Consider the following 13,930-nt stretch of genomic DNA (forward strand, 5'->3'; position numbering starts at 1 on the left):
TATTCAAAGTCTGGCTCAGAATAGTGAAGTTCACATCATGGCTACATCAGTTAAACGTTAGATGGAGTCAAGACTCTAGAACGGACGGCTTATAATCCACTGTAGATCGTTGACCAAGTTCAAATGGCCGTTAAGGTTCGTTGGGTTGTTAGTAGAGAGAATGGGAGAAGAGTCGGTTATAAATATAAATACAGTGCAAGTGTGTTTAAGACTCTCAAATACTAATCCTCTTAGAAAATTACTAATCCTCTGCAAATTTTCATTTTCTCCGATACAACAAGATTCACGAAAGATGCCTCGTGGCGGAAACAACGGTGGAGATCGTCGTCGCCGTCGTCGTCAAGGAGCTGCGCGTCGTGATCACGAACGTCTCCGTCGTCGTGAGGATGTCAACGACCGAGCTTGGAATAAGGTTCTTGAAAGTACGATTGGACTTCGAGTTCAGGCTTTTGGCGCCCTCGCCGTACTCCTTCTTCTCGTCGCCAAGGTTTACACACGAATCGGCTTCGGACTCGACTCTCCCGCGGCGGTTTGGGCGGCGTACACAGGTGTCATCGGATCTCTATCTTCCATGGGCGCAACTGTGTTTGTTCCGAGAGAAGCGATGGGAGGACTGGTCACGATCAGCTTAGTCTCCATCTTCTTCTCACTGGTTTCTCTGGTTTGCGTCTTTCTAACTCAGTAAACGCGATTTTGTCTCCCAATACCATCATCTACGTTCCATCTTCTTCTTTTTCGTCTTGCGCCCATGCAAAGATCTTTGTGCTTTTAGGGATCGTTAGCTAGTCTTTGAACGGCTCTCTTAGTTTCATCCTATGTGTTTACCAGTTTGTTGATTCGTTCCTTTCTGGATTATCTTTTGTTTCTTTTCGTGATGTAAATCGAAATCTATATCCAATTAGTCGATGGTTTTGCTTTCCAATGTTATCGATCTTTGTAACCGATCCTGACTCGATTCTTAATTTCCTAGTTTCGAAAGTTTTTGTGTATTCTTCTTCTTCTTTCTTTTATCTCCTTCCGTGTGATATTGTCTCCACTTCTTATAAAATTGTTTCCAACTTGTTATAGAATTGAAGTGATGACTGATTTAATTACGGAGAAATCGGTGAGCTTGAAGATTGTTGAATTTACGTTTTCATAAAAACTAGAATCTCTTTTTTGGCTTAGATTTCCTATTTTATTTGGAAAAAAAAAAAAACAAATCTAATTAGTTTTAGATTTTCTAAAAAAAAAAATAAACCAAATTAACACAGAGAAAATAAATAAAAAAAGTAAAAACTATATAGTCTACCGGTCTAGTATTTCATGGGTCTAGGCTTCCACCAGTCGAAGACGGTGTAACCAAATACGCCATGCGTGTAACAGAATGGAACTGGTAGCTTCACTTTGTACCAGATGGAGTACACCATCGGTGTAGCTAGCACAATTGTAGCTATGATCAGGGGCGGATCTATGTAGTGATGGGGTGGTGCAGGTGCCCCATGCTACTTGTTAAAAATTATCTAATACACTTGGTTAATTTAGTTACACAGCTTAATTGTTACCTAGGTGCCCCATGCATCTTCTTTGGTGAGGAGTTCGATTCCTGACTTTCCTACAATCAATTTTCTTTTTGTAATGTCTACTTACATGTTAATATTTTTTTCTACTCTAAATTATACTTACATTTAAATTAAAAAAGTATTGGAAAACTAGTTAATTAGTTTGATACATTTATATATTTAATTTATCTAATATATATATAGTTGAACTCTATTTAAATAAAGGATTTTAATTGTATAAAAATTAATCATATGAATTCAAAAATAATACATAATATAACTTCTAAACATTTCTACAATCATATATATTAGTTTTTAATATTTTAAATGTAGATTTGAACTCTTCATCGTTGGATCTTCGATTTGATATACTATTTATCAATATTTTACAAATTTTACCGTGATTACGAAAGATTATATTGTGTATTATTTTTGATTTCTCGAATTTTTTTTTACCTTTTTCTAGTTAGAGAATAAAGTTGCAATAAAATGGTGATGTAAAAGGTTAATATACTGCACAAAATCCTTCTATAATATATGTTTAGATATAATTTTCTTTTAAATATATATAATGTGCAATTGAATATATTTTTAAACCAAATAAAATAATTTTTAAATATATAAGAAAATAGAAAGTTATATTTATTTAATATTATATAATAAAAATTTAATATATTAATTATTAAATAACTTATGCCCCACTTCAAATTTCTTTCTCGATCCGCCCTGGCTATGATCATCATTTGACCAGCCTGGATCAGCCCCTTGCGTTTTTTCATGTAGTATTCTGTGTCGTAAATATGCTCCCTTTTCCCCTGCAAAATTTTAACATATGTTTTATTCGTTAGATCGAGTGTTGTTGAGCCTATACGGACTACTTACAAACCAGATATTTATTGGCTAATTGTTCTTAATTAATTTACTAAACTTCCATGCACGGATTATCTGAACTTGTTATATGTTGTTTATCACCATTCACCGATAGACTAACACAAAACTCAATAATATATAAAGAGCAGACCTCATTCAATAATATCTCAAGATCACATGAAAAAACCGATTTGTTCGCCAGTTAAACTAAGATAACTCACTCCAAGAATATCAAAACTCGGTTTAAATTCATGAAAAAATTACAACTCATGGACTCCCCAATACCTAAAGGCTAAAGACGACTCAATGTGATAAACAAAACAAAAGTGGTATCTAATAATAGAGTTAAACAAAGTGAGAGAGAAAATGAAATAAAGTAACTAAGACCTCATCCTCAGAATGTAAGTCATCCTCAGAAAGCAAGGGTTGATCAAGAAGAATCTCTGCATCTGCAACCATTATCACAAACTCAGAGATCCAAACGTTGAAACGTAGGATTAAATAATTTCGTAGCTGAAAGAAAAAAAAGTAAGAATCAGGAACAACCTCACGAATCTCAAAGCTGGAAAATAAAAAGAGACAACAATCACATAATTTACGTGTAGATATTAATTAGGGTTTAAGAGGGAACGAGTTTCAGGCTGAGCTATGTTTCTTTCAGGTATGCGTGCGTAAACAATATTAGTACATATATGTACATATCATCTCTTCCAATTGGCCTGCGTATTAGATTTCGGCCCATATTGTTTTTCCCCGACTCTTATTTGATAGGTAGGTATCTAAACGATATATTGAAAAATATATACGACATTGATCATAGTTTATCTCAAAAATAAACAATAATATTCCATAGAAAAAAAATAAACATCATGACTGATTGATCATAGTTTATTTCATCTCAAGATCAATCATCTCTTTCTTCATACTACCAAAAAAAATCATCTCTTTCTTCAGCTATGAAGGACAAGGCAACTAAAAGTCTCGAGCACTATGCAAAGAGACAAACACCCTATAGATAACAAAGCATAAGAAGATGGCTTCTCATTCTGACTCTTCTAACTCAATGACAGCGTGAAAGGCCACATACTGTATTTAGGGTTCTCAAAAGCTCTCTCGTCTATGGTGGTTCATCTGTAAGACTCAAACCAATCGGTTTGTGTAGAGTACAACAAACAAATAGTTAGGCACGAAAAATGTTCTGCTGGTTTGTTATCTGCGTGCTGAGGGGTGAGCTTAGGATGGTGGCTGCCATGTCCCGGGCCTAAATGATGATCCAGAACCTGATGGTTCTGTTGTCCTGCATCATCATCAAAATCACCATTAGCTTGATTGGATTTACGCATACCCAACACAATACATGAGCTCATGTTCATAGACAATAGATTCAGTATATAGTAGCAGTATGTAACAATCAGAAAGAACATTTCATGTTTCAATGAACTTTAGGATTAAAAAAAGGGAAGCCAGCTAGACTTACTTTGGTTCTGGTGGTTCTGCCGTAACTATCTCGGGTTCATGTTCCTTGACCCTGTAAAAGCAATGTGAGAAAACTTGGTTATGGTGGTCTAGTGAAAAATGCTGTGTTTTGCATCAAGAAAAATAGATTGTAAGAAGATTTAACACAAGATAGGATTGGTGTCGAGATATTTTGAATCATGATGATCCACCTTGATTTATCTGCTTCTTCACTAGCTTCCTCTGGTATATCACCTTAAATAATTAACGAACAAACAAAGAAACACGTAGACAGTCAGTCTTACTTACACGAGATTGTGGGAAGCTCGTTATAGTTATAGGAAAACAAGCAACTGCAATAATTTCAGGCCCTTAAATCAACAAATGGCATAAAGTAAACAATTCTTATGTCCCCTCTAAGCTAGCACAGTCAAAATGGACATCTTTTACTATCAGAACTTCATCAGAATCACAGACTTAAAAGTGATGTATCATTCCATGATCTATAGACTATAGTTATCAGTGCAATAGTTACACACGGTAAAGCTGAAAAAGGATCAACAAAATCCCTCAGAAGCATTATTTATCACAAATGACGTCATTCCAAAGACACTTTATGAAGACAGCTTCAGATCTAATGCAACGAAATGTAATGGACACCATTTGATGGTTCAAACACCGCAAAAATATATATGCTTGTCCATAACAATCTTTGTAAAATTATTCAAGGGAATTTCAGAAAAAAAAAATGGAAAAGATGAAACCTAATCAAATGTAATACCTTTAGAATCCGGTGGAAATTGGCGAACAAAGCTTGTCAAATCTGGACCGTCAACTTTACCTTCAAACAGAGGAAAGCCACTTCATATATGAAAAACAAATTGAGCAAATTATGTGAGCACTAAATGTTAACTACCGATGGCCATGACTTTGCGTCCAGTGCCTTCTCTAGCTTTCCTCTCCTCCTCTTCTTTCTTGAGAACTTGACAAGGGATTGAAGGGGGAAAAAAAAAACAATAAACATTTGCTTAAAACTTGAAGCAAAATATTAAATGCAGCAGAAGCAAAACTAATTTCTCGACTTTGTTCATTCAGAACTTGTAGGTTCCAAGAATGAAGACCTCAAAGTCATATAGCTATTTGCATCCAGAAAAAAAGAACACTGAGACGTTTAAAAAGATAGATAAGTTATGAAAGATGTAAAAATAATAATCTGGAACACATACGAGCAACATTAAGCTTCACACGTTCACGCCTTGCTTCAAGTTCAACCATTTCCTGAACCAGTAAGAAACAACCAACATAAAGGGCCAAAACAAAAGGTACATAGCCACTCTATCCATGGAATGAACACTAAGCTAACAACAAACAATTCCTGATTAAAGAGGAGTTGATATTTTACCTCTGGAGTAGGAGCCTTTTTGCGTTGCCCACTCAGCCAACATATCCATTCAACTACAACATTGATCAAACAAAAAACTGTAACTAGATTCCTGTAAGCATTTATGTATCTTAACCCCAAAGCAAATCAACATAACAAGCCATTTGATGGAGTTTTTAAAAGGAGAGTAGTTTTAGTTACCAGGAATAGAAGTTGGGTCCTGTTCTCGTCTAAAGACAACCCATCTTTTCTCCTTAGCTGAAAAAGTAGAAAGAAGCATATCAGAAAACATCCTTTACTACTTCACAATTAGGACACCAATCAAAATCGTTACAACACGGTCACACCGTAGAAAACCCAAAGAAATTTCATCAAATTGACAAAAGAAAGACGAGAGATTTGGAGGTTAGAAGAAGAAGAAGGATATACTCGCCGAATCCGTCAATCTCTTCGAATCTGGAAAAATACTTGTTACCAGTCTTGTCTACTCCGATGAAACTCTTGCTACTGAATAATCCCGCAAATCTCGCCCATAGCCTCGACATAGCTTCTTTCGTCTTTCAATGATGATCCCCAAAACCAAAATTGAACACAAGACAGACACACGCCCAGGTTCCCCCGATCAAGTCTGCTCCGTCTGGATCAAATTATCCGACCCGATTAAATCACCGGGTCTCGGTTTAGACTCTGATTTTATGTAAACCAGGGATGGAGTACCTACCGGTTTAATTTAAAAAAAACAAAAGCCACCTCCTCTCATTTCAAAACCCTAAAAAACCTGAAATCTTTTCAGTTTCCCACCTCTTAAAAAAACCCCAATTCCAATTTTCCCGCCGCTCCATCGCACCCGCTCCTTCCTTTACAAAAAGCCAATCCTTTGCTACCTTCTCTCGTCAGATCCACTCACATCACAAAATCCAAATGAAAGGAACCTCCGTCTCTCCGGTGAGAAGAAACAACGATGGCTTCCACCGTTACTTGAAACCAGGGGCTCTGGCTCAGATCCGTAACTCTAGAATCAACGCTAGATCCAATTTTCCCCTGTCCCTGACTCACTCTCTAGTCTCGGACCCTTCGCCATCCGAGAGGTCTCTTGTCTTGGCGCCGCAGACGTTGACTATGGACCAGGTGCCCCATCTCTTGAGTAAGATCTATGGTCCGTACCGCATCGGTAGGAAGAAACTCGGCCCTGCGAGATCTGTGGGATTGGAGACGATGTTGGATTTGAACCCTTCTCCAAACTCTGTGCTTGAATCTACTAATGGTAATAGTAACGTCTTGAGTAACGATGTATTAGTTGCTCATTGAATGTAAGCTTTATTTAATATCATAGATTGTTGCTCATTGAATGTAAGCTTTATTTAATATCATAGATTGTTGCTTTGTAACTGATAATATACTCTGGGGAAACATGTTCAATATTCTCATCAGACTTTTTATTTTTACAATAAAAATCTCAAATAAATTATGTCTCCTTCACAATCTAGTATAAGATTGATTTCACTTTGTTAATTGACTATGTATGTTGTTGAATTCAGATTCCCAATTTGGCATTAGATCATAGATTGCTCCTACGTTATTTATTCATGCTTCTCATTGTTTTTGCTCTGTTGTGTATGCTTGGTTTCTGTTGTGTATATTATGTTTGGATCATTACAAGAGATTGGTTTGTTTAACCCACTTGTCTCGGTTTGGTTTTGAAGTTCATCAACCTTTGATAAGGGAAAACAGTATTGATCATAATTATCATGTTCACCGTGATAGGGATCTCGTTTAGGCAGTAGCAAAGCACAACCGAATCATTGGTCATGCTTTCCCTAGCATCAACATTCCAATTTTGCATTATGTTTATTACATTTTCTGTGTCTATAAATTCGGGGAAAATTCATTGGTAATGATGAGAATGCTACTCTGATTATTGTGACAGAGTGAAGGATTGCTAGTAACAGAGTAACCATTCAAACAATTGAGAACTAAAACAGTGTACTAGAGGATAACCTTTTTTTTGGTAGGAATGTATTAGATGATAACTGATTAGCCTTAAAAAAACTCAAATGTGGTTTTCGTTTAGTAATATGAACATTGCAATGTGGTAGACATTTTAACATAGGATAGAACACACAAATCTAGATTGAAAGGCTGTATTCCATGGTTAAACGTAGCGTTTATCTAACATCAACTCCCTCCCTTGCGATATAACCACTTGTGATTTGTTAAATACTAATATTAGCTCCTTTATTTGCTACAATTAAAAAAATAAACGCATAGATTAGATAATCTTAATGAAATATTACTACTTCAAAATTATATAATGGCCCTAAAAAAAACACTCGCTTGTGGTATGAATTTTGTTCAGCTCGCTTGTTGATACTTGAATATGTACTATGGGGGATGATTCTTAACTTCTTACTCACCCACTTATCAGTACTGTTCCGTAAACGAACCACATGGAGAGAGCTTGTTGATATACTTTGATTTTGGACCACAAAATATATTGTTGGTGAAGGCCCGGAATATGCAAAAAGTTGAAACCCTGGCTTTCACAAATCATAGGTTTCCCAAAATTGATTAGGTCAGCTAAGATAAGTTAAAACGTTGAAGTGAGTGATATTTTTTATTATTTAATATTAGTAAACTAACAAAGTTCGATGAATGACGGCTACTCAAAGGGCCCCAAACGCTCGTCATCCATTGAAGAATCTTCCTTTCAAGCTAAAATAACGTTTTGTTTGTTTGTTCTTAGAAAGCAAATCATACTACAACTTATGTTTTTAACCTTTTCAACTCTTGCATGCTTAGTTTAATTGCAAATGCAGTTATTATATATGCACATTTATTAGCCGCCATGGTTAATATTTCATGTAGTTCATAACTTTTAGAAGAAAGAAAAGAAATAATGTACCTCCGTGCATGTTAAATGATTGTCTTCAAGATTTACTGCATTTATTAATCTAAATCTTCTACTATTATCTTTTTAACTGTTTATGAAATCTACTTCAATCAAATTTACGGCAATCTTCTGAATCAGTTAATAGGGGGAAAACGACTAGTATACCACTTACACGAGTAACACAACTATTAATTTTGTTTAGTACTGTAGTTTTTGAAATAGTTATAAAACAAAACCAATCAATAAGTTACTTTCTTGCTCTTTTTGTTGGATATAGCGAAATCCAGATTAATTTGAGATCTATTAACTGTCGAGTAGATCTATAAATGTATGGCTTCATTCAAAATAAGCTCTGAGCATCACCAACTCTAGAACATGCATGCATGCATGGTATTGGTCAGAGACTCAGAGTATCAATATGAAAACTCTGATATCATTGTATTGTCAAGAAAAAGAACGCTATTTACCGAGTCAGCCGGACCTTTGTCAAGCCACCGGCTCAAAATTTTCGATCTTCCAAGGGGATGAATCTGTGAAGTACTTTTTTGGCTGATTTAAGAACAAAAAAAATGGGATATCGATACTAATAAATAACATATTGCATGTGGTACCCATTTTATAGTAAAAAACTGGTATAGCAAATTCAATTCATGATGATTAAATTACTTTCCGTGACGAAAGAAAGTAAAAGTAAAATTGGCCACATATGCTTAAGTGTAGTAGTAGTGTAGTGTACTTTGTTTGACCGTTTAACTCATCTTCGTCATTATGACTATAACACAACAAAATATTGATGATCATAATTAGTGTCCGGACGTATAGTGTATATAAATTCTCACGTCTTTGGAACATACCTAAAAAGACAAAATAAGAACCAATCTATTTATTTGCTCTTCAATCCCACACCTCTTGTGTCACTTTCTTCCTTTCTCTTCTCAAACTTTTAAAGCTATTTGTGCTTCACTTGGCACAGATTATACTCCATAAATCTCATTGTATTATTATATTCTCCCAACTCCCAAGCTTCAATAAATCAAACAAAAAGGTGTGTAGAACGTCTCATATACGAGTTTGTGGCTCTAAGAGTTTTTTTGTCTAATTGAAGGTTTCTCTTTGTCGTCTGTTAGATTTTGTACAAGCAGGTGAGTAAATAATGGAGAAGAACAACATGAGAGACGAGGTATGGAGTTCCTGGAGAGATGGAGACTTTCAAGAAGATGATGTATGGGATGTTCTTGATCATGGATATCAATCATCGTTTATGATTAGTAACCATACCACTAAACCTTGTTTCTCAACCCAAACTAATTTACTTCCAAGCGAACCAAGAATGATTCCGGAGAGGCAGAGGATAGAAGGAATGGCACCCATGAGACAACACTCGGCTCCTCTCAATGTCCCTGATTGGTCAATGGTTCACCCAAAGAAGACAAAAAAGAAAGTTGACCATGATGATAATGTGTCACCGGAGGAATATTTTATGGGACGCAGTCGATCATCGTCGTCTTCGGTTATGGAGGGAGTTGGACGGAAATTGAAAGGAAGAGAGTTGAGCAAAGTTAGGAACGCAATATTGAAGCAAACTGGATTTCTTGAGTAGATCGGTCGACCAAGATTGTATAAATGTTTAGAAAATACCTATATATATATATATGAAACGAATGTCTAGATATTTACGTTGTTTTTAGCAAAAGAATTATTAGGTGATTTCGTTTTTTGTTTTTTGTTTTAAACTCTAGTTTGTTTGGCATACGGCATACCTATACTATAACTGTTGAAAACGGGTGATACAAGATTTACCTAAAGTTAGGTTATCAAAAAGACTTCCAAGTAAAGAAAAGATTGTGTGAACTAAAGATTCATTGAATTACACGATTCAAACCGTCGATGACAACGAAAGTGTGAGGATCTACTCTTCATATATACACATTCTACAAAAATAATAAACTAAACAAAAAATCATAATAATGAAAGAAAAAAAAAGGTAGGGTGAGGTGAGTTGTAAGGGGAAATGGTTGATTGAGGATCATGTGGTGCACTCGTGGTGTTCTGTGGTCATTGTTGATTCCCTTTGTCGCCATTCTTGGACAGCTTGGGAACATGTGATTGCAAAAACTGTAGTATTAAAAAGGACTTTCGTATCGAACCTATTCATTATCATCGTTTATGTTTTTCGTTGGTTTTACACATTAATATTGTTCATCTTGAGATTTTCACAAAATATTCAATATTAGTGAAATATTGAAAGTTTTCTTCCTGAAAAGTGAAAACATAACTAATTAAATGATTTATTTATGGTTTACAGTTTTTGACAAGGTTCGTTGGTCAATTTATTCGTCGGGTGGTCCTGTCGGTAGCTGCAATTTTTTTAATTAGTTTTTCTTTCCCTCTTAATCCAATCTACCTGATATTATTACTACTCTAAAGTCTAAAGTGAAAATTAACTAATAAAGCAAAAAAAATAAAGATATACTATTTTTTATTATCCCCAAACACACAAAATGGGCACTTAATAAGTAAATAAAGATTCGATTCATCTTCTTGCAGCTTCGAATTCTACGCACCAAAGCCACGTTTTTTTTTCTCTCTTGTCGTTTTCTAATACATTCGTCTCTTTACATAGGATCAATCTCAAATCAAAATCTATACTTTCTCTGTTTTTACATTCTCGTTTCCGAGGAGGAGGAAGAAAAAGTATCTCGATCTATTGGATCTGAAAACTACTGAGAAGTTTTGGTCTTTTGGGTTGACTTGACTTGTGGTAGTAGACGGGGGTGAGTCGTCGTGTCTTGAGATGGATGATGTCTCATGTTTAGTAGCTCTTTGAGAGTTTAGGGTTCGACAGATTTCGTAATTAGAAGGAATATACACACGAGAATGTCGTTGAAGCATCATAGAGGAGGAGGATTAGAGCTCTCTGCTTCAAAGAGTTTCGTCTCCAAGAAATGGACTTTATTTCTCTGTATTGGTTTCTTCTGCGCGGGAATCCTCTTCTCCGACAGGTAAATCAAAAACAGCTGCTCTGTATTTTATTTCCTCTGTTTTTACAAGATCATTTGGGACTGTCGGTGGGTTAAATTTTCTCCCAGATTTGTAAATCTAACGACTTTTTTTTTAGAATTCATGCTGTAAAAGTTTTGTATATCTATTAAAAAGGAAATATATATTCGGGGAAATGTGTTTTAAGGTTTCCTGTTTCGATGCATTTATAGACAAAACTACAAAAGTGATATCCTTTATATAGACTTGAGATGCAATATGTAGTTCATGAATGAGCCAAAAAATCAAATTTTTGTGCTACATTTTCGTCTGAAAGTCACAAGCTGATGTGATCCCATAATTGTGTTATAATCTAACTGTGTATGTTGTTGATAGAATGTGGCCAGAGCCTGAAGCCAATATTGTATCAAGGGACACAGTGGCGTCAGATGAACGGATGCGGTTAGAGTCAGAGGATTGTGATTCATCAAAAGTAAGTTTTCTACTCTAATGTGTATTGATGGTACTCATGGATTTTTAGAGCAATTCTTGATTCCTAAGTTGTTTATCAGAAGGGTTTGAAGCGTGAATCAAAAGACATCCTTGGAGAAGTTTACAAGAGTCCAGATGCCATTCAGTAAGTTAAAAAAAAGGATATGATATGGAACATGTTCTTTATATTTTTAATCTCGATTTCGCGTTAAGCTTTTTGGTTTTTGCTTGTATGGTGTTATGCAGAACGCTTGATAAAACGATTTCAAATCTAGAAACAGAATTGGCAGCTGCAAGAGCCGCACAAGAATCCATCGTGAATGGTTCACCCGTTTCTGATGATTTCAAGCTCCCTGAAACTGTTACCAAAAGAAAGTATCTGATGGTTGTTGGGGTCAATACTGCTTTTAGCAGCAGGAAGCGTAGGGATTCAGTTCGTGCAACTTGGATGCCTCCCGGTATGTTCATCTTGGCAGTGGTTGTTTCAGCCGTAAGTATATTGTTTGTGACTGAACATGGGTCTTCTTTAGGTGAGGATAGAAAGAAGCTCGAGGAAGAGAAAGGGATCGTGATGCGGTTTGTAATAGGCCATAGGTAAAACTCCTACCTTAGAGTGACACTAATAATTATTTCCGTGGTTGATTCATGTGTATATATATATATAGATATATATATATATTTCCTGATCGAGTGTTTCTTGTGAGCAGTGCCACTCCGGGTGGAATTCTTGATAGAGCGATTCAAGCTGAAGAAAGTAAACATGGAGACTTCTTGAGGCTGGTAAGACTTTTGCTGGTCATGTTTCTTATGGAATTATACTTGTTGTGGACAGGTTCAGGGCAGTCATAATATTACCTATATCCCGGCTTTCCTTTTGTAAAGTCTTAAGTTTGTTTGGCAGGACCATGTTGAAGGTTATCTCGAGCTGTCAGCAAAGACTAAAACTTACTTTACCACCGCTTTTGCATTGTGGGATGCAGACTTCTATGTGAAAGTCGATGATGATGTGCATGTAAATATAGGTGAATATAAACCTTCTTACTCTGTCTGAACTGTTATGTTTTCTCGTCATCTCAAGTTTGCGCCTTTGCTCACTTCTGTTACAAATATTTCTGCAGCCACGCTCGGAGCAGAATTAGCGAGATACCGGATGAAGCCCCGAGTCTATATTGGTTGCATGAAATCTGGACCCGTTCTTGCTCAGAAGTAAGTTTTATTCACCTTTTAAGAGACCACTTCTCATTTCCAATTTTTGTCTCACTTTCACTTCTCTCTGCAATTTCCATTGTTTCCATTGTTAGAGGAGTGAGATATCATGAACCCGAGTACTGGAAATTTGGAGAAGAGGGTAACAAATACTTCCGCCATGCCACGGGTCAGCTCTATGCAATTTCAAGGGAATTAGCGTCTTACATATCGATAAACCAGTGAGTTCTTCCCCACAAGCTAATTTGCTTTATGTGTATATGCTCATACGTTGACTGTGTGTTAACCAAGGACAAATTTGTGTATACAGAAACGTACTTCACAAGTACGTGAATGAGGATGTCTCTTTAGGATCATGGTTTCTTGGATTGGATGTGGAGCATGTAGATGACCGTAGGCTATGTTGTGGCACAACAGGTAATAATTTCAAGTTCCCTTAACTATTTCCAAGTATGAAAGTTTGATCAACTCAGATGTTGATCAAATGAGAAACTGCAGATTGTGAGTGGAAGGCTCAGGCAGGCAACATCTGTGTTGCCTCGTTCGATTGGAGCTGCAGTGGGATTTGTAGATCAGCGGATCGGATGAAGGATGTTCATCGGAGGTGTGGAGAAGGCCCAAATGCTCTCTTGGCTGCATCTTTCTGAATAAAAATAACTAAAGAAACACATTAAGGAAGAAGAGTACAGAGACAAATCGGCTTTTGACACTTTGTAGTATAGACACACATCCCAAACTGCTCAACACCCTCTCTATATATGTATGTATGTATGTATGTATGTATCTTGTGAACTGAGATGAGAAGGGTGCTTTTTGCCCTCCTTTCTTGTTTCTGTATGATTTTTTCATCTCTCTGAAGGTCTGGAGTCCTTTGCACACAGAAAATGCAGACCTCACGAGCGCATCTTCAGAGTCATTGCACTGAGGCGTATTCTCTGCCTTCGTGCTTAACATATCCAAGTTTTGAGCTTTTCTTCTTCATTTTCTTTATGGATTTTGTTTCTTTTGTTCATTTTGTCTTATGCCATGATTATGGTGAAGCAATAGCTGTACTTGTGTGTGTGTATTAGGAACACAAAACTATTCAATAAAAGATTAGATCATATGGCTTCGTTG

The 13,930-nt window shown here is 36.2% G+C and overlaps 4 protein-coding genes across 7 annotated transcripts; 3 read left to right on the forward strand and 1 right to left on the reverse strand.

The window, feature by feature from the left end:
• Positions 1-3,200: 3,200 nt before the first annotated feature.
• Positions 3,201-6,543, reverse strand: LOC104717539 (uncharacterized). Of its 3 annotated transcripts, XM_087469858.1 has the most exons (10): positions 5,969-6,543; positions 5,681-5,884; positions 5,449-5,505; positions 5,269-5,321; positions 5,093-5,144; positions 4,783-4,848; positions 4,648-4,707; positions 4,079-4,121; positions 3,889-3,939; positions 3,201-3,708 (listed from the first exon to the last, which is right to left on the reverse strand). In XM_087469858.1, the coding sequence occupies exons 2-10, from the start codon at positions 5,790-5,792 to the stop codon at positions 3,645-3,647; spliced, it is 558 nt and encodes a 185-aa protein (XP_087325984.1). In that variant the 5' UTR covers positions 5,793-5,884; positions 5,969-6,543; the 3' UTR covers positions 3,201-3,644. The 3 variants fall into 3 exon arrangements, with proteins under 3 accessions (XP_087325984.1, XP_010433422.1, XP_087325985.1); XM_010435120.3 differs by having other exon boundaries at positions 5,681-6,041; XM_087469859.1 differs by having other exon boundaries at positions 5,677-6,027.
• On the forward strand, positions 6,169-6,721 carry LOC109126780 (uncharacterized). Its single transcript, XM_019230579.2, has one exon. The coding sequence runs from the start codon at positions 6,169-6,171 to the stop codon at positions 6,553-6,555; it is 387 nt and encodes a 128-aa protein (XP_019086124.1). The 3' UTR covers positions 6,556-6,721.
• Positions 6,722-9,062: 2,341 nt separating this feature from the next.
• LOC104717540 (protein S40-4-like) lies at positions 9,063-9,942 on the forward strand. The gene is made up of 2 exons (XM_010435121.3): positions 9,063-9,182; positions 9,265-9,942. Exon 2 carries the CDS (start codon positions 9,291-9,293, stop codon positions 9,735-9,737), a length of 447 nt encoding a protein of 148 aa, XP_010433423.2. The 5' UTR covers positions 9,063-9,182; positions 9,265-9,290; the 3' UTR covers positions 9,738-9,942.
• A 117-nt stretch (positions 9,943-10,059) lies between these two features.
• On the forward strand, positions 10,060-13,919 carry LOC104717541 (putative beta-1,3-galactosyltransferase 4). 2 transcript variants are annotated; one of them, XM_087470461.1, is made up of 11 exons: positions 10,060-11,139; positions 11,513-11,609; positions 11,689-11,753; positions 11,855-12,066; positions 12,139-12,202; positions 12,316-12,388; positions 12,510-12,630; positions 12,727-12,814; positions 12,910-13,035; positions 13,125-13,231; positions 13,313-13,919. In XM_087470461.1, the coding sequence occupies exons 1-11, from the start codon at positions 11,015-11,017 to the stop codon at positions 13,459-13,461; spliced, it is 1,227 nt and encodes a 408-aa protein (XP_087326587.1). In that variant the 5' UTR covers positions 10,060-11,014; the 3' UTR covers positions 13,462-13,919. The 2 variants fall into 2 exon arrangements, with proteins under 2 accessions (XP_087326587.1, XP_087326588.1); XM_087470462.1 differs by having other exon boundaries at positions 10,276-11,139; positions 11,692-11,753.
• The last annotated feature ends 11 nt before the right edge of the window (positions 13,920-13,930 follow it).

Source organism: Camelina sativa, chromosome 10 (genome assembly GCF_030686135.1).
Source record: "Camelina sativa cultivar CO46 ecotype springtype chromosome 10, ASM3068613v1".
Classification (NCBI taxonomy): Eukaryota; Viridiplantae; Streptophyta; class Magnoliopsida; order Brassicales; family Brassicaceae; genus Camelina; species Camelina sativa.

Excerpts from the sequence above, each read along its gene's own strand:
- LOC104717541 (XM_087470461.1), top strand. The coding sequence starts at position 11,015 with ATGTCGTTGAAGCATCATAGAGGAGGAGGATTAGAGCTCTCTGCTTCA. Across the intron at positions 12,067-12,138 it reads TGCAACTTGGATGCCTCCCG|GTGAGGATAGAAAGAAGCTC; the intron begins GTATGTTCATCT and ends GGTCTTCTTTAG. Across the intron at positions 12,815-12,909 it reads GGACCCGTTCTTGCTCAGAA|AGGAGTGAGATATCATGAAC; the intron begins GTAAGTTTTATT and ends TTCCATTGTTAG.
- LOC104717540 (XM_010435121.3), top strand. The coding sequence starts at position 9,291 with ATGGAGAAGAACAACATGAGAGACGAGGTATGGAGTTCCTGGAGAGAT.
- LOC104717539 (XM_087469858.1), bottom strand. The coding sequence starts at position 5,792 with ATGTCGAGGCTATGGGCGAGATTTGCGGGATTATTCAGTAGCAAGAGT. Across the intron at positions 5,145-5,268 it reads AAAAGGCTCCTACTCCAGAG|GAAATGGTTGAACTTGAAGC; the intron begins GTAAAATATCAA and ends TTACTGGTTCAG. Across the intron at positions 3,940-4,078 it reads GAAGAAGCAGATAAATCAAG|GGTCAAGGAACATGAACCCG; the intron begins GTGGATCATCAT and ends TTGCTTTTACAG.
- LOC109126780 (XM_019230579.2), top strand. The coding sequence starts at position 6,169 with ATGAAAGGAACCTCCGTCTCTCCGGTGAGAAGAAACAACGATGGCTTC.